The 27,198-nt window shown below is 33.2% G+C and overlaps 2 protein-coding genes and 1 long non-coding RNA gene across 3 annotated transcripts; 2 read left to right on the forward strand and 1 right to left on the reverse strand.

Moving 5' to 3' along the window:
• Window positions 1–689: 689 nt before the first annotated feature.
• LOC138857638 (uncharacterized) lies at window positions 690–23,696 on the reverse strand. The gene is made up of 2 exons (XR_011396807.1): window positions 23,461–23,696; window positions 690–871 (listed from the first exon to the last, which is right to left on the reverse strand). It is a non-coding gene; the product is annotated as an uncharacterized lncRNA (long non-coding RNA).
• TpnC73F (Troponin C at 73F) lies at window positions 5,730–11,735 on the forward strand. The gene is made up of 5 exons (XM_014237227.3): window positions 5,730–5,883; window positions 5,984–6,014; window positions 6,077–6,220; window positions 6,903–7,154; window positions 11,251–11,735. Exons 1-5 carry the CDS (start codon window positions 5,872–5,874, stop codon window positions 11,277–11,279), a joined length of 468 nt encoding a protein of 155 aa, XP_014092702.1. The 5' UTR covers window positions 5,730–5,871; the 3' UTR covers window positions 11,280–11,735.
• On the forward strand, window positions 17,353–26,308 carry rogdi (rogdi atypical leucine zipper). Its single transcript, XM_014237225.3, has 7 exons — window positions 17,353–17,640; window positions 23,693–23,864; window positions 23,971–24,174; window positions 24,228–24,385; window positions 24,446–24,566; window positions 24,630–24,839; window positions 25,504–26,308. Exons 1-7 carry the CDS (start codon window positions 17,630–17,632, stop codon window positions 25,570–25,572), a joined length of 945 nt encoding a protein of 314 aa, XP_014092700.2. The 5' UTR covers window positions 17,353–17,629; the 3' UTR covers window positions 25,573–26,308.
• The last annotated feature ends 890 nt before the right edge of the window (window positions 26,309–27,198 follow it).

Consider the following 27,198-nt stretch of genomic DNA (forward strand, 5'->3'; position numbering starts at 1 on the left):
ACAAAAATGAATTAATTTACTTTAAAAATAGTTTATACTATTATATTTTCATCACATTTAAATAAATACTTATTCATAAGCTATCGTCAATATAATTGGCGTTGTGATCTGACTACGACTTTCCACTACTGGTGTCTCGTATTTCAAATAAATTTATATTAATATCAATAAAGTTTGTATAATGTGACAGTAAGCAAAATAAATTACTGAGCGTAATTGAAGTAATGTCAATTTCTTTCATTTTTGGTTTGAACATGCACCAACACTTAATATGTTTTGTAAACTCATTATTTGGCAATACTTACTGGATATTCGAAATGTCAAATTCAATTCGTACATAGCAGAGTTGCATAGTAAAGTATTTAAGTACCAGTTGTACACAAATAGAAACTCTAATCCATTGAAAGAATTAGCGGCGAAACTAACCCATGCAACCCACGAGGCCTTTTCGTACGAGACGGATGAACGATATCACGTACACAAGAGTTTCGGTTAGCATTGTGAATGGGACTTTAAGAAACTCATAGCAACTTTAACAGAAATCTCTGGTTGCGCTATTGGGTAATTAACCTGTGACTTAAACGATAGATGCTTGAAGGTCGTATACCAAAAAATTTTATAACAGATTTAGATTTTTTTTACAAATTTAAAATTATTTACTAACTTTGTAAAAAAGAAAATAAGAAAGATTCTGTTTATGCAAAATTTTAATTTATTTTTAACTATTTCTAAAAACGAAAAATAATATATAAGATTCAATATCATTCACATTATTTAAGTAGGTGAAATGTTGTCTGGTTGTGATAAATTTTCAGCGGAATAGGGATTCATCAAAAAGCTGATTTTCAAAGCCTTGCAGATTTAAACCAGTCTAGAAGAATTAAAACAACCAATTAAACATACATATGTAGATATACAAACAATGTTATAATGGACGATTTTGTGTAAATATTCAGCTAAGTCTATGAAAAGCGCATTTAAAAAGGTATTTCGTGTGAAGCACACAAAAAAATGTTCAGTGCTCCTGTAACATCCTGATATCGTTTTGACGGACCCAATAACATATTGCCCTACCAACTATTAAACCATTGTAGTTGGAATGAATGAATTTGAAAAATATATATGTATATATAAATGATCAGCGTGACGGGCTAAATCGATTTAGCAATGTCCGCCTGTCTGTCCGTCCGTCTGTCCGTATATATGAAAACTAGTCCCTCATTTTTTGAGATATCGATCTGGAATTGTGAAACAGCCGATATCGGACTACTATATGGTGCAATTTCCAAATAAATTGTTCGGTACGGATTATTATAGAATATACATATGTAGCTGCCATACAAACAGATCGATTCAAGTTCTTGTAAGCAATCTTTTGTATTTGTGAAGAGTATTATAGCTTTGGTGCAACCAAAGATATAATTTTTTCTTGTTTTATTAAGATATCGTCGCTATATTATATGGGTATATGAGGAAAACTTCGACCAGGGGAAGGTCTGGACGGATTGGATTACCTTTGGAAATACTCAAGTATAATCGAGATCACATTTCCCCTCCATTTTATTAAGACAACTCACACACTGACCGACATATTCGGCTCGAATAACGAAACTTGTGATATGTCGATTTCACACATTTTTTAAACTGTATTGCAGTGGTTGTCCAGTATACCGAATTTTCGGTTTAACGAACCATCAAAATAATCTTATTGATATTAATAATATTTTTATCTTGAACTTTGCATTTTTTGCTTTCGCTCTTAAAATTAACATAATTTAATCTGTTCAAAATACTTTTTTCATGTGGTTGGTTATATTTCGTATTGTTTAGAAAGTGCAATGTCAAATAAAAAGAAAATAAACTAAATCTATTGAATAAGATTCGTTTTACCAAGGGACTTTCAGTAAAGGCCATATCCGCGAAATTTAAAATCGGCGAAAAACTCATCGCAGGAAATTACAGGAAATTAGTGCGTTACGTGAGTTGGTGAAAAGCTGTCATCTAACGTAAATAGTGTAGAGTCATTTATTAATAAGCTAGAGAACTTCATATAAAATAATAACCTTTCACACGAAGCAATTTTCAAACATTTTTAAAGGTTAACATTTTTAGCGTTCGCCAAGAAATTACGATCTTAAGTAATTTGAAAAATTTCAGAACCGAGTCCTTTCAAAAACAAATTGCTATCTTTAACCGTAATTAAATGAACTCGAAGTCTACTTGGAGGAATGCTGTCCTATCGTGGTCTTGGAAGTTGTTAAAAAAAACATATCCTAATAGAAGAAAAATTGTAAAAAAATAAAGTAATTGAATTAAATTATATTTATTTAAAACTGTATATATAATATAATATCTCGTTATTTATTTGAAAATATGGTTTTATTATAGTTTATATATTTAAAGAATTTTTCTATTTTACGAAATAGCTTCGTTATATTGGGCGACCATTGTACGTATTTCCATTATTATATGGACACTGTATTTTGCTAAGATATTTTTCATATTGACTGATACACACAATATAAAGCCAACCCAAATAATGTGCGACTAAAAATTGAAAAAAATTCAAAAGTTTTTAATTTAAAAAATCCCAATCTTGCCTATGGCTGACTTTTTATTTTTAAACTCAAAATCAGGATCAGCAAGTAAGCAAGGGCTAAGTTCGGGTGTAACCGAACATTTTTTACTCTGGCAACTTGCAAGGATCAAAGCCGGGGAAAACTCTTTTCGAATTTCAATACTATGACAGGTTGACCAATATTGTCGATAAAAAATTCGTAATAGAAACTGGGGTCCAAATATTCGGTATCTGGGCGCTTGAATAGTTTTGGTCCAACTTAAACGATTTTTGACCATAAGATGCTCACCTCAAAGGCACTATTCGTGCAAAGTTTTATGCGGATGCATTTATTGGCTTGATTTGTATACTGAAAAGTGAAAAAAAATATGGGAGTTCAAAATTGTGTTATATGGAAAGTAGGCGTGGTTTTTGTCTGATTTCGCCCATTTTCGCACTGTAATGTAGGAATGTCATTATAATCACATATTACCTACCGAATTTGGTTGAATATGGGTTTTCACCTTAATGTAGGCAGTGCCGCGCCCATAGTCCAAATTTATGTATATAAAATTTTTTCGTAACATCTCGGGTGTAAAATTTTATGTGCCGCGAGGTTATAACCGGATTCACCCATTTTTACAGGGTGGGGGGTGAGCGTAGTATGTACATTAAACTTATTAGAGGGCAGGACGACGCCCACTTTAAAAAAATGACAGCCTACTATCTTATTGTGGAGCTTAGTTATGACACTTTATATTTTTTCGATTAATAGCCTTTGGTGGCCATGGTTGGTAGTCTGATTCTGCCTATTTGCAATACCAATCCTTCTCGGGTGGCAAGAAACATGTTGGTACACTTGGTTTCATCAAGATATCTAAGTTTTTACTTAAGGATTCGCTTGAATGTTTAAATTTGCCGGCTGCTGCTCTAATATGGTAAACAATTTTTAGAAAAATAAATATGTTTAGTTTCAAAGTTGGGCGATGAGCGTTGTACCGATTATTTCGACATTCCCATGTTACGGCGCGAAATCGGACTGCAACCACGCAACCATATAACACAACTTTAAATTCCATTTGATTTTTTCACTTTTCAGTATAAAAATCAAGCTCCAATTAACATGTCGGGATAAAAATTTGCATGAAAGATATGCCACCTCAGGTTTAAAAATTAGACCATATCGGACCATAACTATTAAACGTATTATATTGGATATACTTTAGTTTATTGGCGAAAATATGTGAAACTACTATGTTACATTAAATAATTCTAACAAACTTTGCCCTCCTTATTTGTTTTTAATTATGACTTTCGAAATTACAAAATAAATAAAAATTAATTTAAATGCAATTTCAATAATTTTTTTATGTCTGATTTGCAATCCTGGAGATGGAATACCTTAAAGAAACTATTTATGTAAAGCTTTATTTCGATAACGTCTTTGACACTCGTTTTATATGCTGTAGAATTAACGAATCAGAAGAAATTTAAAAATGTTATATGCCCCAATAGGCGTGGTAGTTGTTCAATTTCGCTCACTTTCACACTGTTGCATAAGAACGCCGGGATAGTGAAATGCATTAAATTTGGTTGAAATTGGTACAGTAGTTACCGAGTTATAAGATGTCACCCAAAAGTGCGCGGCGTCACGTGCTTTATCCAATTTTGCCACTCTCTCTAAAGAAATACTAAAACATAGAAGCCCTTTCCTACTGCGATTCGCTATGCTAAATTACAGTTTTTGTATTTCAATTTGACGGTTAGTTATAGCATTTTATATATTTTCGATTAACGGGATTCTGTGGGCATGGTCCGATTTTGAGGGGAAAGTCTGAACTGAACTGAATGAATTAAAATTGGAATGATATTAAACTAACATAAACTTGAGAACATGCAATTTTATGTAAATGACTCACACATCAACCGTAATGTTCGGATTAACGTCTGCTAGAATAACGAAAATCGTATGTATATACACGTATATAATGTTATGTACCAAGTTGAAATTGGTCGAGAACTTCCTGTGATATAGGATATCCGCAAAGCACTTTCGAATCATCTTGCTTCTGAGATTAGTACATACATTAAACTTATTATTAGAAAGTTTGCCACGAAGTTTGTAAACAATAATGGAATTTCCGAAGAAATTGTTCAGATCGAATCACTATAGCATATTGCTGTCATACAAGCTGAACGAATTTGTGAAGGGTATTATAGCTTTGGTGCAACCGAAGTTAACGTTTTTTCTTGTTTTGATATATGTATATGTATGTCTCTATATCTATCCCGATTAATACTAAGTATGTGCAACATGTTGCGACATATTTACATATGTACAAGTACTGTATATGATCTTAAAGTTTTCTCAGGGAGTAAATTAGGTGGCACGGTTTCCTTTTAGGTATATGTATGTATGTGTAAACATTAATAGGCTTCGAAATGGAGCGTTTGATTTTTCAGTGCGCTCATGCATTACGAAGAAATGTGTGTGTACCATACTTTTATGGGTTGAAATATGATATGATGGAAGTGTTAATAGTTTCCATATATTTTGTTAAAGAGCACGTGAACAAAGGCCAAGAATACATATGTTCCTACAAATCAGGCCGCCGCCGGGTAGGTGGGTTGTAAAAAGGAAACAGATACGCATAATGTTCAGATGGTGTTACTTTGAGTCCCCTGATGCTTTCCGTTTTCTATTCACAGAAATATATGCACATGATGAATGAATGAAAGCCAATATGTATACATATATGTAAATATATGGTATGTGCAGATGTAAATATTTTATATATTGAAAGTAAAAACTGGCAGTAAGAAAACTCGAACAACCGACATTATAGACGCTTCTTAGTTTGTCTGCAATCCACTATAAGTCAAACGGGCAATTACTACAAGATACACACGCTTCCATCCACAGAAATTTCGTGGGGAGCACTCATGCGCCAGCCGATACGAAACCTCCACAGGCGTATGCGTGGAAGTGTGTTAAGAGGCAGGCTGGCGAGAATATACTGTACTCTTTTGAACAATTTACAGCGATTTCCACCGCAACAATAATAAAAACTATGGCATACAGAAGTGAAATAGGAAAACACCGACAAAACTGGATGTTAATGCGATCGTTGAAAAACTGTCCATACACGAATATACGATTTGTATGTATGTGGTCTCATGTGTGTGTTTCCTCAGATAGTTGTATTTTGATGTGATATTTTGGAGCAATTGTCAGTTGGAGGACGAACGTTGAAGCTTTTGGTACACTACAGACTTTTTGCAAAATAAATATAATTTCCCAGTAAACAGTGAAAATGAGTTCCGTAGTAAGTCCGCCAAAGTGGTTATATTATTTGTCATGTGTTTGGATAGGGTGTGTGTGTGTGAATATGTAGTAAAGAAAAAAATTTTCATTCTGAATTACAGGACGAAGACCTGACACCTGAACAAATTGCAGGTGAGTTGCTTTCTACTAATCCGCAGAGACATCGCTAAGCGTCCTTATTCCAAATTTTTTAGTACTCCAGAAAGCCTTTAACAGCTTTGACCACCAGAAAACCGGAAGCATACCAACCGAAATGGTAGCGGATATTTTGCGTTTGATGGGACAACCGTTCGATAAGAAAATCTTAGAGGAACTAATTGAAGAAGTAGATGAAGACAGTAAGTAAAATTTAATATAACCCAAGCCAATTATATTTTCCAGCAATACTTGCCATTGCATTTGCTTTACACCAGCGGCGAGTTAAAGATCTTCAGATTTCGTTCTGAAATCACAGAGTCGGTTGGGTTTATAAAATTCTTATAAAGCGAATTTCAGTGAATTTATTTACAATTTCTATGTTCAAATCATTTATGCACGTACATACATAATTCGGGTAATCTTTTGGGATGAGTTCGCTTTCCTTCAAAAATTGCATTCAATAAATATGTATATAGCTAATCTTCCGAACTATTAGTACATTCATTTGTAAAGTGATTAGTGAATTTTCTGAATAATTTGAAAATACTCACGACTTTAAATAAACAAATTTAATCAAACATTTCAATTACAAATACAATTTCAGCTCTTTTCACACGAAAATTTAAAACTTTTACTCCAAATATTGAGCTAGAGACTTTGTCACACTCTAAACGAACAAATATAATAGTTTTGAATGCCTCAAAACACGAGCACGATTTTTTTTATAACCCAGGAACCCAATAGTGCGTTTAAACTTAACAGGAATTCCCCAAAGTCACTTCATTAATAGTTATATACATTTATTTGCGAATATATATATACGAATATATATAATAATATATAAGTCGTTGAATTATATTTGTTTGCGTTCACTCTCTGTAGAATCCGGTCGTTTGGAGTTTGAGGAGTTCGTGCAGTTGGCTGCCAAGTTTATCGTCGAAGAAGATGCCGAAGCTATGCAAAAGGAGTTGAGGGAAGCTTTCCGCTTATACGATAAACAAGGCAACGGTTTCATCCCAACAACTTGTTTAAAAGAGATTCTCAAAGAGTTGGACGATCAACTGACCGAAGCAGAACTTGATATTATGATTGAGGAGATTGATTCGGATGGGTCTGGCACGGTGGACTTTGATGGTAAATTTATGAGTGTTTATCAGCAATACGGGTGCACTATTGGCATTCTTGTATCTGTGTGTATGTGTTTGCTTTATTAATGCTAAATTGCCTTCATACGTGTAGTGTAGTGGCATTTATGGCTATAATTAGGTTTTATGGTCCAAATTTTTATTGCCACAGACATTCGATCGAATGCTTCTGTTATAAACAACAAGAAAACGCGTCTATGGGTGCGAGGGCGTTATCCGATTATTTATTTTCTAATGCGTTAATTAGCGTTGTTCGGCTAATTAAAAACAGTCGACATGTAGAAAAACAACAATTGAACTTTTTCATATGAATAATATAAATCGGTTTATAGTGTGAGTGATTTTAGTCAGATATTCTTGTTGTTGGCTGGTTATTTTGCAGTAGCTTTTCAAAAAGATAAATTTTTCTGAAGAGCGTTCACTGGAAATTAGAGGGTGCGTACGTATATTTATACATATGTATGTATGTGTGTTAAAAAATGTTCTCCTATACTGTGAGTTTTCGAACATAAGTATGTGTACCCATGCTAATACGAGAATGTACATACAACGTATGTGTATATGGTATATACTTGTTATATATATGTTGATGAACCAAACCATGTAGAAATGGGTCGCGTGAATATCAATTTTTATACTCTCGCAACATGTTACTACAGAGTATAATAGTTTTGTTCACCTAACGGTTGTTTGTATATGCTAAACTAATCGCGATAGATATAGAGTTATGTAGTATACTTATATAAATGATCACGATGATATGAGTTGAAATCCGCGTGACTGTCCGTCTTTCTGTCCGTGCAAGCCATACTTGCTACATATAATCCTTGGAACCCAAGCGTATTGCAGATATGCGTAATCGGCCCACTGCTACGTCCACAAAACGCCACAAAACGAAAAAAAAGTGCCATAACCAAGCACTAAATGAATACAAAACGATACTTTTTTTTAAGCGGACGTGACCCGTCCTAAATTTTCAAAACCGCTATAGCTAACTCAACCCCACTTGCTGAGCAGAAGTCTTTTTAGCTCTTCTTCATATATTGCGATAATGGATAAAATCAGATAATAACCACGCCCACTCTCCATTTAATGGTTATGTTAAAAACTATTAAAAGTGCGATAACCTACTGAATAAATTCGCCACAAGCATTAAATTTAAAAATCAAGATGGCACCGTTCACCTTTAGGTGAAATCCTATATCTCAGGAACTACTTGACCAATTTCAACCAAACTTCTCATACAAGTATAACAAACTTTTAAAGTCCACGTGATTCTTTCACTTCTTTTACAGTATACAAATCTAACATCAATGAAATTATCAGAATTAAACTACGCACAAATAGTGCCCTCAAGGTATATCATAATAACCTTTATATAAGTATGTGGACCCCAGTACGTAAGGCTAATTATTAACCGAACATATCGGTCAATCTGTTAGGTCTAATATTGAAATTCGGGAAGAATAGTTTTGTGATGACAGCATGCCCTTGTATCAAAAATGGAATTAATCGGTCCAATACTTCCGCGGTTGACTTTATACAGCATCTATCGGCCTTATGTATGGAATCTTAATGAAACTCAAAAATAACCTCTTTCTAACAACATTTTATCCTCTTGCCTAAAATAGGTTGTTTAGCAACATTTTTATACTCTTGCAATATATTGCTACAGAGTAACATATAATACTTTCATTCATCTAACTAGTGTTGGGAATTATCGAGTGATTTCAACTATCGATAGTTAATAACTGAATGATTTTGACTATCCAATTAATATTTTCGTTCATTCATTCAAATTTAATAACTAAGGCCAAGTCGTGCTCTTCAAACAACAATTCAAAGTAGTGGTATTTTATTTATGATCAGCATGATGAGCTGAGTTGATTTAGCCATGTCCGTCTGTATATACGCGAACTAGTCTCTCAGTTTTTGAGATATCGATCTTAAATTTAGCATATAACCTTTTCTCACGAAGAAGCTGCTCATTTGTGGGAATGGCTGATATCGGACCACTATAGCATATTGCTGTCATACAAGCTAAACAATCGGACTCAAGTTCTTCTTAGGAACCATTTTTATTTGTGAAGTGTATTATAGCTTCGGTGCAACCTTGTTTTTAAATACATGAATACAAAGGTTTATATGTTTTTTTTTTTTTAATTTAATTTAATAAATATGAATATAAAAACTGTGTAAGAAAAAATATTAATTACATATATATCATAATTGTAAATTAAAAATATGATTTGATCAAGCTTTTGACCTTTTAATCTATTTCTTCTGTTATTTATTAATTGACCAGCTTAGCTTGAGAGAAGACTCTTACAGACGGAATTAAAGTAGCAGGTAAACATACACTTTTTTGACAGTTCGTAGAGTTCTGGATATGCTGATTTTTTGTTGTCCCAGTTATTTTAAGGGTATGGTTTCTTTCAAGGAAATCTTGCCTAATATATTGCTCTAAAGCGATATGTGCATTAACACTAGGGGCGTTGTGGCAAATAGTTTTTGCTTCTGTTTTCGCTACTCTTTGGTCAAGTAGAGTCGAAAGAGATAATTTGCTTTTATCCACGGGTAGTTCTATTACTGGGGCTGAGGAAATTCTTCGGGTTTTTTATATTTAAGCTGTTACCTTTTTTACCAATCAGTTTTGAGCATTACTTGAGTTAGTTTCATTTGCAAATGCAATCTTTTTAAATCGTGGATCTAGGAAAGTTGATTTGGTACACATCTTGTCAGACGCGAAATAACTTCCAACAAACTACTTTTTAAGCATTCTCCTTTCGTAGTTTTTATTTGCTTGGTTCTTATTGCATATTGTAGTCCTCTGACTATAGACACAACCAGTGACATCGATGGATAGTTTTGCGCTGAAACTTCTATTGTCATATGCTTTATCGGCTTCAATACGCATTTGGTAAGGAAGTTTTTATAGCAGAGAGCTCTTCTTATATCAAGCATATATGTACGTTCCATTATAAGAAGGTCAGAATTCCATCTAGTAGTAACATCTTGCTTCATCCTTGGTTCAGCCACAACCATTTGCTTTTGCATGCTTTTAAGTTTTTCTACTGCTATAGCTCTGCATTTCTTTACAGTGAGGTGTGAGCCACACATGAGTTGTAGTGTTTTTGTAAGATATCACTTATCGGTTTTTTGATATTAGTGTCGTTAACACTTACTTAACTATTTTGTTAAAAATTTTCCACTCGTTAAAAATCTGTTTAATTCTATGGCTATATTTTGCGCAGTATGTCAGCCGAGCACTTTTTTGGTTGACAGGATGGCAAAAGGATGACGGGCGTGGCACCGCCTACATTTATGTGAAAACGAAAAATCTCGGAACCTACTCGACCGATCTGAGGGCTAGAAAAGTTATAATCCGATTTCAACAAAGACAACAAGACTACCTTGAAGTCAGTATTTGCTGTAAAGGAAAAATAACCACAGGAAATTTAAAATTAGATTTCATCGTATAAGAAGTGGGCGTTATTGTAGTCCGCTTTCGCTCATTTTCACACTGTGACAAAATTAATATAATGTTATGCACGTTTCGTTGAAATTGGACGAGTAGTTCCCGGGATATCAGTTTTTATCTAAAAATGGTACCACACCCATTGTTCAATTTGTACACAGATTCCTAAGAGGCCTTTAATCACCATCTAGCTTGTGACATTCCTGGCGTATTGTTTTTTATTGATTATATGGGGAGTGGTGGAATTTGATTTACAATAATTAATTTTCACACTGTTTGAGAAGGTACCGGAAGGATTTGTTTCTAGCAAGTTTGAGATATGTTTGTACATTAAACTTATTAGGGAACAAATCTTCATTTTCGCTTGCCCAGACGGACGGATGGACAGGCAGTATCCCCTAATATTAACTGATCTCCGCATCTTCATTATTTATATGTATGTATTGTATATCTATATCCGAATTTATCTAGATTAGTTTTAAGTGTTACAAGCATTCGTTAGATGAATACAACTATTATAATATAATATGTTACGGGTGTGTAAAAATTACTGCCAACAACCAAGGTACTCAAAACTTCAACAGCTATTCTTAATTTATTTTTACAGAATTTATGGAAATGATGACCGGGGAATAGATCTACGTCCACAAACAGTTGCAAAGACGGCGTTTCTCTGCTCGATTAGTTGAAGTCGGTATATAATGTTATAATTACAAGTACAACAATATGAGAGAGCGTCGATTTAAAACTCAACATACCTACAAAAGTACATACATGCATCCGTACTTGCTTACATAAATATTTGTAATGCTTTGATTATACTTTAGAAGCTATTTTTCAACGCCAGCAGTAAAAAATACGGCCCTGCATCGTGACGCGTGTTTACCAATTTTTTTTTTAAATTATTTTTAATAAAAGAAGTATGTCATGTATGTATATCTCAATATGTATAAATGTATTTTCAATAATCGTTTTTATAGCCATTATCACAATTTTACACGCGTACACAAAATGTATACTCACGCTTAACTTTGTTACCAAAAATATTGCTCATAAAATAAAGTATTTAAATTACAATAAAATAAAAACCAATTATGAATGTCTTTTATAGAAATGCTAAAATATTGCAAAACTTTATATCATAGGTCATAGGTTTTATTACTATGTTTTACTTCTTCGAGTAAGTGATATAAATTCAATCAGAGGGGCTAAATTAAGGGACAATTTTACAGTAAAACTACTGTATCGATCGAATACACAGTAACATTTTTTTGAGTAATACGACATCTTCGAAGGCACCTAAAAAAGGTCCCCACTGATGCAGTGATTCCAACCTTCTTAGATGAAACCTAAAAATAAAATTTTTTTGTTAAACTAAAAGATATTCTCCGTTCAAATCAAACGCGAACAAAAAAAAAAGCAAAAATTGACAAAATGGCGGCGTTTTAAAAAAGTTTAGTTTTACCTCAAATTTTGGTCGTTTTTGGCTTGCCAAAATTCGATTTTTAATCAGATCAAAAAACCGTAGGGTTTATTGTATGTAGAATTATATACAGAATATGCAGAAAGTATTTCAAACTTACGGTTGGCTTAATATCGTATACCTGTATAGCGGTCAATATGTAAGATATCTTAGCAAAATTAAGTGAACGTATAATATTGGATATATAATACTATAGTCTAATGCTGAAAATGCGTGAAATCGGTTCACAAATTAGCTCAACTTCCATATACTGTATATAATGACTTTCGTTATTCAAGCATATTTCATGCCGATTATGTCGGTCTGTTTGTGCGTTATTTTCATAGAATTGCGTGTAAACATATACTTGAACAATGTAAAAATTTAATACAATATCTAGACTTTCTAGGCTTTCCCTAGCTCCAATATACACAATTTAGTTACTTCGGAATTTCCACCTGGCTTTAAACTATTTAGGTTGGTCGAAACGAATGATATTTTGATAAATTTAAGTGGACAAGTCTTCTTAAAAGTAATGTGAGTTAGCGCTGAGTATGTATGAAATTGGGTAGACCACCTCTAAACCTCATATCCGCTAGATTTCCGCTTATTTGACTGATTTCTTATATTTCCAATATCTGAAATGTAGCCCACTCTCATATATCTCGTTTGAGTTAATTGGATTGGATTTTAATACAAATATCGCGGACATATAAAACATAGAAATAAAACTATGTGAGTCTATGATCTATAATATAAATTACTAAGAATTCAAATATGATTGTAATCCTTTCTATCTTTCGTCGAATAATGTATGTACAGTTTTATACATGTCGCTACAGAGTATAATAGTTTTGTTGACTTAACGGTTGTGTGCATCACCTAAAGCTAATATAGATAGATATAGAGTTATATATATATCAGGATGAAGAGACGAGTTGGAATCTGGGTGATGAAACTTGGTACACATATTTCTTGGCATCATGAGAAGGTCGGTATTGCAGATGGGCGGAATCGGAACATTACCACGCCCACAAAACGCAATTAATCGAAAACCTGTAAGGTTCCATAACTAAGATCTGCATCAATGTATAGCACACATGCTAATGTTTAAGTTATCCACTCCGCTAGAAATAAAATAAGTGAAATCGGATTATATCTCCGCCCACTAATGGGTGGTAAATTAATAACTCGAATCACATTCACGCCTACTCTCTTATATCGGGATAAAATTTTAGACAAATACTGCTTCTAAGGGGTTACATGGGTTCCGTCGGGTAAAGAACGGCCTATTTTCGATAATTTTTTTTTTCATAAAAAAATGAAATATTTTATGCACACTTTTTATTATTCCAAACATACGTATTTTACAAAAGTTTTGTATATTAAAAACTCGGCCATAACGACGTCATTTCCGACAACTCCTCGGAAAAAAGGTGCTTCCCCGTTGCACAACTTCTTACAAGACCATCAAAAGTAAAAAGAAGCTAGTAATTAAGGGCTAAGTTCGGATGTAACCGAACACTTCATACTCTGGCAACTTGTAAGGATTTATGCTGGGGAAACACCTAGAGGTGTAGGCAAAACTTTTTATTAAGAAATATAGCGAAAAGGTTCTACTTCATTGTTTGACGATATATAAGTTTGTGATCCGATTCAACTCAGTTTTGACACAACACTATTATTATGAAAAAAAAAGATTTTCCCCGAATTTCAATTATAAATCTCACAGAATGATCGATATTTTCGCAAAACGTCAGCCATTTCTGGTCCTCATTTCCGGTATCTGGGAGCTTGAATCGTTATAGTCAATTTTTAGGCCGTACAAATTTGTATCCCGATATATTAATTAGTGCTTGATTTGCAAACTGGAAGCATCACATGCATATATATCATAATATTTGAATGTCATAAGATTATTATTGTACCAATGATATGTGATTTCACCTAAATGTAGGCGGTGCCACGCCCATTGTCCAATTTTGACACCGGATTTCAACTCGTCTCATCATCATGATCATGTAGGCCGCCAGTGGTCAAAACTTACAAATTATGTTCACAATTTTGTTTACAACGAATCGATGACTAAAAAACCGGTCCCGTGTTTTGCAGGGAAAAATATGGTCACCTAAGTGTAGTCCTGCATGTTGCAAGAGTATAAAACCACCCGAACTTAGCCCTTCCTTACTTGTTTTATTTTTTTTTATAATTCAGTGCATATATTTCAGGAATATTGTGTCAAATATTGTGTCAAAAAGTCGATTGATCAAAATTGACAAAGTTAAAAGAATTTTTTTATCTGTCATATGAACGTTTTACATAAGATTTTTCAGTATTCCAACATTCTACATAACTCACGTTTTCGAACTCAGCGCCCCTTAAAACTTCAAAACTACAGTAGCGATTGATGAAAGATATTTCTGTAAAAAATTTACAAGGTTACGGTGGAGAGTTATTTTCAATAACAAATTAGCCGACTTATATGATAAAAATCGTTCTTCTTTCAAATTTTCTGAAAGAATGTAAAATTTAAAATTTGAAAAGCTCTCCCGGTGTTACCTAGGGAATACTATTAACTAATGAATGAGTCTTCAGTTTTTGGTTCGGATGATCTAGCTGCTAGATTCTAGCACAAAGTTCCTTTACTAACTAACTGTGCCTTCAGAAAACATGCTTGTTTTTGGACGAATTATTCTACATACCTCCTTAACAAGAACATAGCATATGAACATACATACATACATATGTATATCCTTAGCCATAACTAACGCTAAATAAACAGGCAGACGATTAATTATATTCTACTTACAGTGCGTTCAAAAAATAACGTGTCCGTTTTACAAAGTGTAGCGTTTATAATTAAAAATATTGTAGTTATAGAAAACACTATATAGCTTATAGCTGACTCTCATTTAATACTTGCTTCAATTCTTAGGCTCTTATAGCCTGACATCTTTGTTGGCAACTTGCAACTAAATTTTACGTATATTCCACATCTTTTGTTTACGTTAAATGTTTTCTTGATATTTTGGCTTTAATTAAAGGCCAAATTTACTCTATTGGATTGGCGTCTGGTGGCTGTGATGGCCAGTCTAAAGTAACAATATGGTTTTCTTGTTTCCATTGAGCATAGAGTCTGATCCCATGTTTCGGAGAAATGTATTTTTATCATTCTAACGGCGTTCAGGCTTTCGGGGAAGCACCTCTAAACCTCAAGTCCATGAGCAGAGAAGAATACATAAACATGCACCCTTTGAGCGTGTTTAACACTTCTTTCAATAAATGTTTGCCCTTTTCTCAGCCGAGCACATCTTTGAACAATAGAAAAGGTAACTCATCTGTGAATATTACATTGCTTCTATCAGTGTTGTTGTTTTAGTGGGTCCAGTGCAACCTTTTTGCACTGCTGCGCTTGATGCCGGATCTTTGAAGTCTGTCCCGTTTTTATTTTAGAGATATGTATGTATATGTATCTAATCTCTTTTTATATACAATTTTTACCTTCTCTTGGACTGCGTAGTGATTTCTTCTCAAAAAGAGAAAAATAGCTTTGTCCTAACTTTAAAATGTCATGTGATTCTTTTCTTTTATTGTCTTATCATTTACGTTAACAGTTTCTCCATTATGGTCAGGCCACGTCTTCACAAATGTACAACTCAAATTTAAATGCTTGTTGTTTTTTATTATTTTCTTCCAGCTGATCCAAAAGGCTGCAATAATATTCAGAGTTGATTGTTGTACCTTTATGCAGATAATCAATCAACAAATTCCTTTTGCATCCAAAAAACTGATGTCATAACCTTCTTTGCTAATCGTTGAGACTTCAGCTGCTTTGGAGCTGAACAACCAGCTTCAGTCCACTGTAAACGATCTTGTTTCAATTTAGGATCATGATGGTATATCCAAGTTTCATCCATAGTTAGTTTTTGTAGAATTGCTAAGGTGTGCGCCACTAACTTTCCAAACAGCTTTTTATATGTAATTCTCTATGTAAAATATAAAGTATTCTTTCGTCTGAGAGGCCTATGGCATAAGCAATTTCACGCTTGGTCAAACTTGGATCTTAACTAACAATATTATGCACTTCCTCAATGATTTCTGGTGTGGTTGCGGTTTTTGGTCGTCCTTTGCGTGTATGCTCTTCAAGCCTAGCCTGTATCCTCAGCAGCCCAAAATTCGATGATGCGTTTTGAAGGAGAGGACTCCTTATACATTTCTAACAATTGTTCATAAATTTCCTTTGCTTTTAAACCATTCAAAACAAAGAATCTAATCACTGCGCGATATTAAATTTTTTTCAAATTAAAAAAATACTCTGACACGTCAACTTCAAATGGCTTGTAAACAAATAATTAATTGGCAGAATGACTTGTAACTTTGCATGTGTTCTCACGACAGATGTACCAACTTGAGAAAAATTTGGAGGTAGTAGTGATATTTCTTGGTGAGCACTACTCACTTTTCAACCAACCTTTAGTGTACTAATATGTTTTGAGGCATATACTTATGTACTTATGTATGTACTTGTATACATATGTATGTATGTAAATGATCACGTTAAAATTGTGGTGGCTCCACTATTTGTCAAATCAACCGGGTGTTCATCTGTTTTATTGATAACGATAATAAGCTATTAATATTTAGCATATTAGAAGTATGTAGTATATCTTCTTGGCTCGATGCTATGCTCACGATGGCATTTGTGTGTGCGAACAGAACTACTCTTCTTCTATGGCGACTCGGCCAAATTATTGGTATTATACAATTATATCATCGAAGTCTTATCACGCGCTAAGCTTCGGCTCATTTGGAGTGTGAGCCGCTTTACAACACGCGCCGGTAAATATTTTGGTGTATGGCCGACAGATTTAAATATGTGTGCGTGTGTGTCAAAATGTGGTACATATGTAGATACATATGTATGTACGAGCTCATGCCCGCATGTATGCATATACGTACATACATATGTATGCTGATATAGCGTATTCTAATGAGTCGTTGTGTGCGCACCGTTTCACGCCACCTCCGCCAACACTGCCGCTCGCACGCCGCTGCAATCATGACCAACACCTGCCGAGTGGTAAAGCTCTTAGACGTTTTATCGGCTAACATGCTCTTTCAGCCTGGCTAGCACAGCACGCTCGCTACGGTAAATTTGTTTTGCTGTAGAATTGTATTCGCAATCATGGCCAGAAGCTTTGCGACCGCTCATTTCAAGTCACTGCAGTTAGTTGTTTAACACATTTAGTGCCCAGTTGACATTCCGCGAGCATAGCTGTCGTGAGCTTATCATAAAGACAGGCGCTTTTTATACTCGGTTGGGAATTTTTGCGGTTCAATATACCTGTATTATTAGCGGTCGCAATATCACGATTATAAATCAATTTATTTTCGTGTTTCAAATGATTTTTAGTTGCCGCGGCACATACTTATGTACCCGCTTCATACATAGTACTAACGTTAACAAAAACAGTTAAAATAACCGTAAACAAAACATACAACCGTGAAAACCTCAGCGAACGCCATGCCACAAAGGTACGCAAACCACATGTCTACAGTGTTTAAATGAGATATTAAGATATTGTTATTGGTCTCGTCTGTCCCCAGTGAGTCACATCTTGATTTCAGAAAAGGGGTCTTTCCCAAGAAAAACGAAGAAAATCACATCGACAAACATTCGCAAATATATACGTATGTACATGTATATCTACAAAATTACACCATACGCATGTGCACCACATATGTATATATGCGTATGCGAAAAATTTTCTACGGATCATTCTGAACATCTTTGTCTAAGAGAATATGGGTATAAAACCGGTTTCGAACCAGTTTAAGTGAAGTTTTTTTCGGAATTACAAAAATTTATTCGTCAGTGCTTGAGATATCCGAATGAAATTTGATACATAGGTGCATTTTGAGATTCAATTGATCATATGTCGGAATCGGCCAGATCGGCCATATCACATTTCTCCCATACAATCGATTATTCAGTTATTTTAATTTCCGGCTGCCGGCCTTTACTTAAATAGCTAAGAGCTTGTAATTTCGCAGAACTGTTCTCTAATACATTTTCTTTTAAGCTAAGATGTTCAGAATGATCCGCAGAACATTTTCCGTATTCGCGATTTTTTTAGAAAGAAAATCGACCCGCTCTAATGTACATACCGATGTACCTACATACATACATATGTATATTGTATATGTATGTATATGCATAAAGCTAAAATGTTGGAAACGCTTGCTTTTTATTTACATGTAAATAACTGTTGGGAAAATTCAGTTTTACTAGATTATTTTATACTTAGTTAATTCAAACCGGGCATAATTGTTTTACGATGGTTATGGCAATCATAAATGCATATATTTACACATGTCAATACGTACATACATATGTAAATATGTGCGTATTTAATTAAGGCTTTTATCACTAAACAATGCTAGCAAATATCTAATCCATGGCCGCCCTATCGCAACACCGATCATATGTTCTTTTTGTTTACTGTTGTTGTGTATTTGGTTGACTTTAAGTAGATGGGTTTTCTTAGCAAAAGTGTTGACAGTTCGGACAGAAAAGATTCTCTGATAGAAATGCTTGTGCTGCCATGCTACGGTGTGGTTGGGTGTGCAAATGTATACACATACTTATGTATGTACATGTATATATATATTTATGTACATAGATATAATAATCACATTTATAATTTTTGGTGTATGATAAATGATCCAAATTTAAACACAATCGATTATGGCAACTTAATTTGTTTAATTAAAATTTTGCTTGGCGTGACCACTGCTTATATACATAAGTATATACATATATATACATACATCCATACATAGGTACGTCCAAAGTGAGTATGTGGTTGGGTTGGGTACAGATGTACATATGTACATATAGTCATATTCCCAAGCTTTATAAATACTATATCTTTAAATGTATGTATGTATGTATATTATATGCATATGTGTGTGTTTATGAATTTAAATATCGTACTTTCACAGTTTATTTCTTAAGTGTTTGAAATATTTGTATATTTTGATGTAGAAATTAAGTTAATTAAGGCACCGTTTTGTTTGTTCAAAAAAAATTTAGTGAAGGTGCGAATTATAGTCTAATATAATTATATAATTCTAAATTGAAATAACTCGAAGTGTCAAAAGGGTATAAATTAAGTAGGTTAATGTGTTTCATAGCCGAGTTCTTATACTGCAGTGTATATAGGCGTGTGTAAGTGTGGCCTAAATATCTACATATACATACACATACTTACATATATGGTAACTCCTCTTCGCACTTCTTCCGATTTCACTTTGCATTTGTGTTCGACTTCTACCAAATGTAAGCAAATAAAATGTTTTCAATATACAAAACCGTGATTTTTTGTACTTGTGTCACATGTTTCCATGTCAGCTTCAGAATTTGTCACAATTTTTGTACTAGCGCAAAATGTTGCACAGAGTACAATGGTTTTGATTACACAACGGTATTCTGTAATACCATACATGACTAAAATTTTAAAATTCTAAAATTTTGGATTCAAAATTAATTTTAATTTTTTAATCCAACATGTTTGGGACTGTGTTATGACTCCACATCGTTATATTATATGTATGAACTTACATATATGGTATGTACGTACGTATGTATGTACTTATGTATACGTATGTGTGTACAATCAGAGAGCTTACTTAAATTGAGGCTAATAAGCTTCGCTTTGGTGCAGAAATTATGTGTATTTTAAGTTTTGTTAAGCGGTAAATGCTATTATCTTAAGGTGGAAACCATAAGTCGTGCTTACACGTGCCTATCCGTAGCAAGCTCACCGTTTATGACTGGAATAAAGAGTACCTCGCACAATCTTATTAAGACTGGATTTGTGCATTCGACTCATTATCTTACGTCAATGGGCATTTAATGCACAGTGAATATTTTATCAACTTTCTACATTCGTCGGTCTCTGTTGGTCCAGAACCTCTAAAAAGTAGAAGAAGTACTTTTAAAAAGCAGTTTTGCGTTCCTTAAAAATTACTTACATTTGTTATGGTTCGGATTACAACAAGAAAAATGTTAACGTCGGTTTCACCAGAATACCCTGCACAAATAAAAAAGTTTCCATAAAAGAACTTGATTTTGACTTGATCGGTCGGTTTTTATGGCAGCTATAGCTATAGTAGTCCGATCTGAACAGTTCGTTGGAATATTGTAGCATTATCTTCGATAATAATTCGTATGAAATTTCATTAAAATATCTTGCCAAATAAAAAAAGTTAGAAAGAGGAAAATCATTATACATATGAATGTTTGTACAAGTAGTATATGGGATCTCAAGTAATTCGCAAACCAGCTTCACATATTTTCGGCAATATAGGTTCACTTAATTTTACTAAGATATCTTAGGTATGGATTGATACATACAGAATAAGGCACACCGAAAGTTTGAAATTCTTATATTAGGTATATCAAAGCTTCCATTTTTAGTATAACGACATATTATTATCGGAAGAAGGTTTTGTCTTACTTTGGCTGTGTGCCAAACGGTAACATTTTTCCCTGTGTTGAGTGGGGTGAAAACATTTCCTATGGTGTAAACAAATTTTTTTTTTTTTTTTTTTTTTTTTTTGTGCCAAATAGAAAGTAAAATTTTGACATTTGAAGTTCAAAACATACCAAGCTCGGGAGCTGGGTATAACTCTGACATTCGGATTCACCACGAAAAATGTCAAAATTTCACTCTTATCTGTAAGAATTTTTATTTTTCTACCGATTGGCACACAACCTTTCATTAAGATATCTCATAGATGAAACGATATTTTCGGGAAAAACTCAGTCATAGGCTCTGAGGTTCATATATTTTGTATCGAGGGGCTTGAAAAGTTATGATTCGATTTGGACAATTTTTAATGTTGAGGTGGCATACCTTAAATTATCTATTTGTGGAAAGTTTTATAAAGGCTTTTAAAATTGTGATATACTGGAAGTAGACGTGGTTTTAATCCGATTTACCAATTTTCGAATTGTGACATAAGTATATAAATATAATGTTTCCTTAAAATTTGTTATGCTAATTTTTTACATTGCTTGAATTATTTAGTATTGTCACCACTGGCAGTCAAATTAACAGTAAATTGGCTGCCAATGTTTACGGTTTTTGGATAAGTAAAATTTGTGTACCCCAAAAAGAGACATAGAAAGTTGTTTATAGAAGTTGTGAAATACCTAGCTGTTATTCCTTGCCATAAACCAAAAGTTTTGCATGCTTCTGTGCAATAAACCATTTGAGTTTTGTGTTAAAAATATAAATATTTATGAAAGAGAGGAGAGGAGAGAGAATTAACTATTTATATATTAAGTTAATATTAATTTTTATGTAAGCATTTTTAAATTCCGAAATATCCATTGATTGGAGAAAGACGTACGCTACTGAGAGGAGCCAGCATGGATTCAAGTGAAAATTTCTTTTCATTATTTATTATTTATTTCTAACCGATAATTGGATAGTCCCTGCTGAAAAAATTTTGACAGCGTGCAAAACAAAGTTTATATCAATTTCTTAACGGGGCATTTGACATGCAATTTAAAATTGCTAAAAATCTGTATTGCTAGCAATATTGCCAATGGAGACTGCACATTACTAATGTTTAACAATTGATGTCTAAATATATGTATATATTGCCATTCATTGCTAGCACGTATAGTTTCGGTCTCATGCTGCTATGACAGATGCAATGCCCCAAATTTTAACAAAACCTGGAAATGATAATTAAATACGTATGTATGTTTATGTTGAATAATATTTTATTGATAATTGTTAGAAGATGTGAATATAAATGCTCATATTCAATTATTGAATTGGTAAATAAACATTATGCTTCAATTATTAAAGTCTTAAAAAATGAAATCTATTTTTCCCAAAAAATACGTATGTAGAAAAAAGTAATTTTCTACTTTAAATCTACAAGTAGAAATCTACTTTTTTCATTCTCCTCATAAATTTTTAAAACTGTTTAAGAGATCAAACAGCGCTATATAATAGCATTATAAAATTTGCCACAGTTGTGAGCGATGGCTGGAGAGATCAATCTTTTGGCGGCATTTTACGAGGTCAACATAATTCCATTAAACTTAATTTGACCAACTCAAAAAAATCTTAAAGTCTGCTTCCAAAGGCTATCGCCGTTTGGTCTTATGTCCATTATACAGAGCACAACCTTGGACAAATAACATTTCTGGGACAGAAGATATTTCTGTACGCATAAAATAAATATACAGTATGCATGAGTACCAAGCAATTGCTTGGAGAGGAGTGGATTAAAACAAAGCGAAATTATGGTGGTCGGATCGCAGTAGTCTATATCAAACCATTTTGTATATTTCTACCATGAGGAATTTTGGGCAATTCTCATCTTTCTTTGCAAAGCGGTCTACCCTTGTGGCTAATTCACTTAGAACTTTTGCTTCATTTCTTTTGACAGAAAAGTTTGATGTACGCTTTTGTATCAGAGAACGTTAATAAAAAGTTTTCGACACGAAACCAAGCAAAATGTTGTGCAACTCTCACCTTTTTACGCCTGCCCAAGCATCAGTCACCATTTGTTTTAGAGACCAACACTGAAAGCAAAGCGATCATTGTGGCATACCCTTTGTTTTCTGAGCTTCGTTGTTTCTGTATGAACTGCCACGCAAAGAGAAGAAAGTTGTATGTGAAATGTCCTTTTGTTTTTTTTTGCTATGTGGTTTCAGTATAAACTGTCAGGCAAAGCAAGGAAAGTAGTATGTGCATAGGCCTTTTACTTTTTTCGCTTCGTTGTCAAGCAAAGCGTAAAAATGGACCAACAGCCTGTGTACATTTCGGTACGTTTTTTCCCTGAATTGGGGAATTTGAAAATTGAAATTCAAAACAAATACAATTGCTACGTTTGAATTGTTGTTGTTCTTGTTATTAATTATTATAATCATTGAAAATATTCGTAAAATGAATAAATGCCTCTATTTGAAAATTGCAATATTAATTAAACAAAAACAAATGCATTAATTTGAAGATATAATTTTTATTTAGAACTTTTATACACATGTAAGTGTGTAAGTGTGTCCGTTATTTCCCCAATTTTTTTTTTTTTTTTGAAAACGCCCCTGAAGTTCTAGTCTTTGTCCTAAAAAAGAACAACAAACTCTTTGTTTTCAATTTAAACCGTGGTCAAATCCTTTTTTTTTTTCCAAGTATATAACATAAGATTTTTTGCGTATTTATTTACTTTATTAAATTTGGCTAATTCCTGCAGTTTTAGCAAATAGTAAAATTTATGAGTTACCAACATTTTTACTAAATAATAATATTATATTTTCTGACTTACAATTTCATTCTTATTTTTTATTTACAATACTTCGTTGTTGTATTTGACAGTTTACCTCACATCTCATAATTTTCTGAATTAACAATCCGATTCGTAGCGCAAAACCAGAGAATGTAAAATATATATTTTAATATATAAAAATATATATTTTTACATTCTCTGGCAAAACATAATACAAAATTTTGATAAGGCTCTTTTTAAAATGCGTGAATTTCGTATATTACATTTTAAGATCTACGAATTGGAGTTTCACTCGAAATGGATTTACGAATCGAAAGCCTCAGCGCCATCTGCCGACTTTACCAGATTGTCTGCTGCCAGCTGATAACGATTACAGCAACAAAACGAAAAACAGCTGGCTACGTCAAAAGATGGAAACCGAAAAGGAGGAAGCCAGAAATTTGGTAATTTAAATAAGCTAAATGCATCAATAACTTTATAAAAAAGATACTTGCAATATAGAAAGGCTTAATTGATTATAATCAAAATGCTTTTATTCGTCAATTTTAGCAGGTGGAGTTTGAGTGGGTGCTACGCGAGGAGGTACATGCGATATTAAAACAATTAAGAAAGATATTGGTCGAGTGTGCTCACCTCTTTCCTGTGCCATTGTATGCCAATGAGGGTAAAAAGACTGAAAAATACATAATGAATGTAGCGCCAGAAAAACTTCGTGCCATTGTGACTCTTACGGGTGATAGCATTACGCATGCAGTAAATTTGACATACATATACATAAATCATATTTAACAAGTAATCCTTTTAAGGATATAAGCTTTAAGCTTGCGCGGCCACCTCATCAACAACAGAAAACTTGTATCAACCAAGACTCGCCATGGAAGTTGCAGCAAGTGCAAGATGCAGCAAATCACCTTCAGCAAGCAATTAACCACATTGATGATGTAGATGCCACTTACCATTTCAAGTGATTTTTAACTTACTTTCACAAATAATTTTTATTAAATTACTATGCCTTATTTTGTAGAACGTCTGATGAAGTCATGAATGTAGTAGGTAACATATTGGAGGCTTTGCAACGTGCGCGCACTAGTTTGGTGTTACCCAAAAAGAAGCCTATTGCCGATCTGATTAAAAGTCGTAATATGGTCAGTTAATTTTCTTTCTTATGGAAGGACTATTGTTATAAATATATAAAATGTATATTTTAGAAATCCCTTGCTCCCAACTTATCGGAAGACTTGGCCGTCAGTTTTTATCTTCAAAGTCACAAATTGATTATGGCTGTTTACCAACTAATTACCGTACAGGGTACAATGCGCTTTGACTCATGCCAGGCGGAGGCCACCGTACAGTGGTTGAACGACGTAATGCCAATGCTTTGCGCCGGTCTGAAACTCTGCCAACAACTTAAAGACAAGGTATGTTTTATGTAAAGGATAGGAATGGGGTTTTAACCTTTAAGCGGGGGCGCTGTCATTCGTATGTATTGGATATGTCAGAGAAAAAAACACTAATTAATCAATATGATTTAACTAATAACATTAAATAAAATTATAAAACCAGTTGCCTTTATGAGATCAAATAGTCGAAATAACCATCATTTTAGGTATAGTTTTCTTAAAAATCGGTCTCTTCGTCAAGATAACATTCATTGCAAATGACTACAAATGTTTCTGTAACATGATGTGCGGTAGGGTGTTTATTCGGTAGGTAGTGAAACCAAGACAAGCTACTTAGCACATGATATGCGTGCAATGAGAATTATTATTAATAGCAGGGCAAATGTATTGAATGCGGTCGAATCGACGTCGCGCGGCCGATTGAAGGTTAAACAAAGCAAATTAAAAATATAGGAAAAATAATATAATATATGTATCTAACCATACAAAACCTTGACGATGCTTTCTTTTGTGTGATTCAATAAACAGTAATTAGCTTACTTTGTTTGTGTTACTTGCCAGCCGAGTTCTTATTCAAAAAGAAGTATCAATGCTTCAATATACGATGTGTATCTGAAGAAGAAATTATTATTCTAATTATTCTTTTTATAGTAAAAGTATTTATCCAAATTAATTCTTTCAGATATCTGTGTTCTCGGTGTATAAGGATTTTACTGTTGATTCCCGTTCACCATCGGCGATTTTCTATTGACACTGATTGAAGTCAAACTTTAAAGGTTAAAATATAATAACGGACGAAATATCCAAAACATTGATAGAATTTGCTCTTTACTTGAAAATTGTAATATCTTACATTCTTAAAACGTAAAGTATATACTAGTTTGTTATTTTTTTTGCACGAAAATGTACGAAAATGTTCGAATATTTTAAAGCATTTATTTTACGCAATTACTTACACTGGAATACAAAGAAGAAACAAAAAGCACACAAAATCACTCAAAGTGCCTAAATGATATACGTACTTAAGTATTTAAGTCACCGTAACATAGAAAAAATGATTGGTCCTGGCATTGCTAGCTTAATTTAATATCACTAATTGAATTTATACAAATATCCAAATACTAAATTCCTGAATTTAGTTTAATTTATTTTAATTAGTTGATTATTTTTAGTATAATCCTAAATTTAGTTTAGAGTTTTATTACTATAAATACCGTGACAGTACTTACAATTTACTCGCCGTTATGGTTTATAATAAAACAATTAAAATAGATGTCCTACAACAAATAATGAATATTCTGCTTAAAGAGCAGCATAGAAGAGGGAGTATAATAAAGTTGCCTTCATATTCTGCCTTAATTGTGAGTGAAATATATTTAGTAGAAATAATTTATATAATTATGTATTTGAGAGTACAGATGCGAATTGTAACTACTACAATAGTGAAAGTATTAAAATATAAAATAAAATAAATTCTTAGAAACAGAGTCTTAGCATTAGATTTTTTTGGTAAAAATTTAGCAGTAAAGGGGTTATTAAACATTGGAAACTGTTATTGCAAATTTATTCACAATTAAAACATAATTTAAAAAATGTTAACTTCGGTTGCACCGAAGCTATAATACCCTTCACAAATACAAAATATTTCCATACAAGGACTGGATTTTAAACGATTACTTTGTATGGCAGCTATAAAGACTGAATTTTGATCGTTCAGTTTGTATGACAACTATATGCGATAGTGATCCGATACCGGCGGTTCCGCTAACTGTGCAGCTGCTTGGAGAGAAAAGAACTTGAGGGAAATTTCAGATCGATATATCAAAAACTGAGGGACTAGTTCGCGTATATATGTGGTAAACACACAGATCATCTGTATATATTTTATACTCTCTCCGACGTTTCTTTCTGGGTATTACAAATTAGTAGCAAACTTAACATTACTTGTTCAGGGTATAAAAATAGCCTATGCTTTTACCCAAAAAACATGAATTTAATTTTTCCAATTGAAAATTTTAATATTTTGCATGTGAGATTTGTTGTTTAAAGTCAGAAATATTTATTGAAAGCAGATACATAGTATATATATAGACCATTATCAACTGTGACCATAAACTAATAAGTGACTTTTAATGAGTTTAGTGGCTAGTGCATAAAATTTTTCTTGAAATGTCGTTTCTTTGTGAAATTGAATAGTGAAACCCATTGTGACAGTACATTTACTATTATTATTATAAAAGTACTGAGTAATATATATCATTTGGTAGATTAGCAGTGGTAATAAATACTAACCTTTTAATTCACACATATACAAAAGAGGCATTCTAGTCTATAAACATGAATTTCAAGTAATTTTTGAAGTGTCGCAAAAAACACC

This window comes from Bactrocera oleae, chromosome 6 (genome assembly GCF_042242935.1).
Source record: "Bactrocera oleae isolate idBacOlea1 chromosome 6, idBacOlea1, whole genome shotgun sequence".
Taxonomy (NCBI): domain Eukaryota; kingdom Metazoa; phylum Arthropoda; class Insecta; order Diptera; family Tephritidae; genus Bactrocera; species Bactrocera oleae.

Coding starts and splice junctions, on each gene's coding strand:
- rogdi (XM_014237225.3), top strand. Junction 24,175..24,227: donor GTGATAGCATTACGCATGCA/GTAAATTTGACA, acceptor AATCCTTTTAAG/GATATAAGCTTTAAGCTTGC. Junction 24,567..24,629: donor TGATTAAAAGTCGTAATATG/GTCAGTTAATTT, acceptor TGTATATTTTAG/AAATCCCTTGCTCCCAACTT.
- TpnC73F (XM_014237227.3), top strand. Junction 6,221..6,902: donor TGAAGAAGTAGATGAAGACA/GTAAGTAAAATT, acceptor CACTCTCTGTAG/AATCCGGTCGTTTGGAGTTT. Junction 7,155..11,250: donor TGGCACGGTGGACTTTGATG/GTAAATTTATGA, acceptor TTATTTTTACAG/AATTTATGGAAATGATGACC.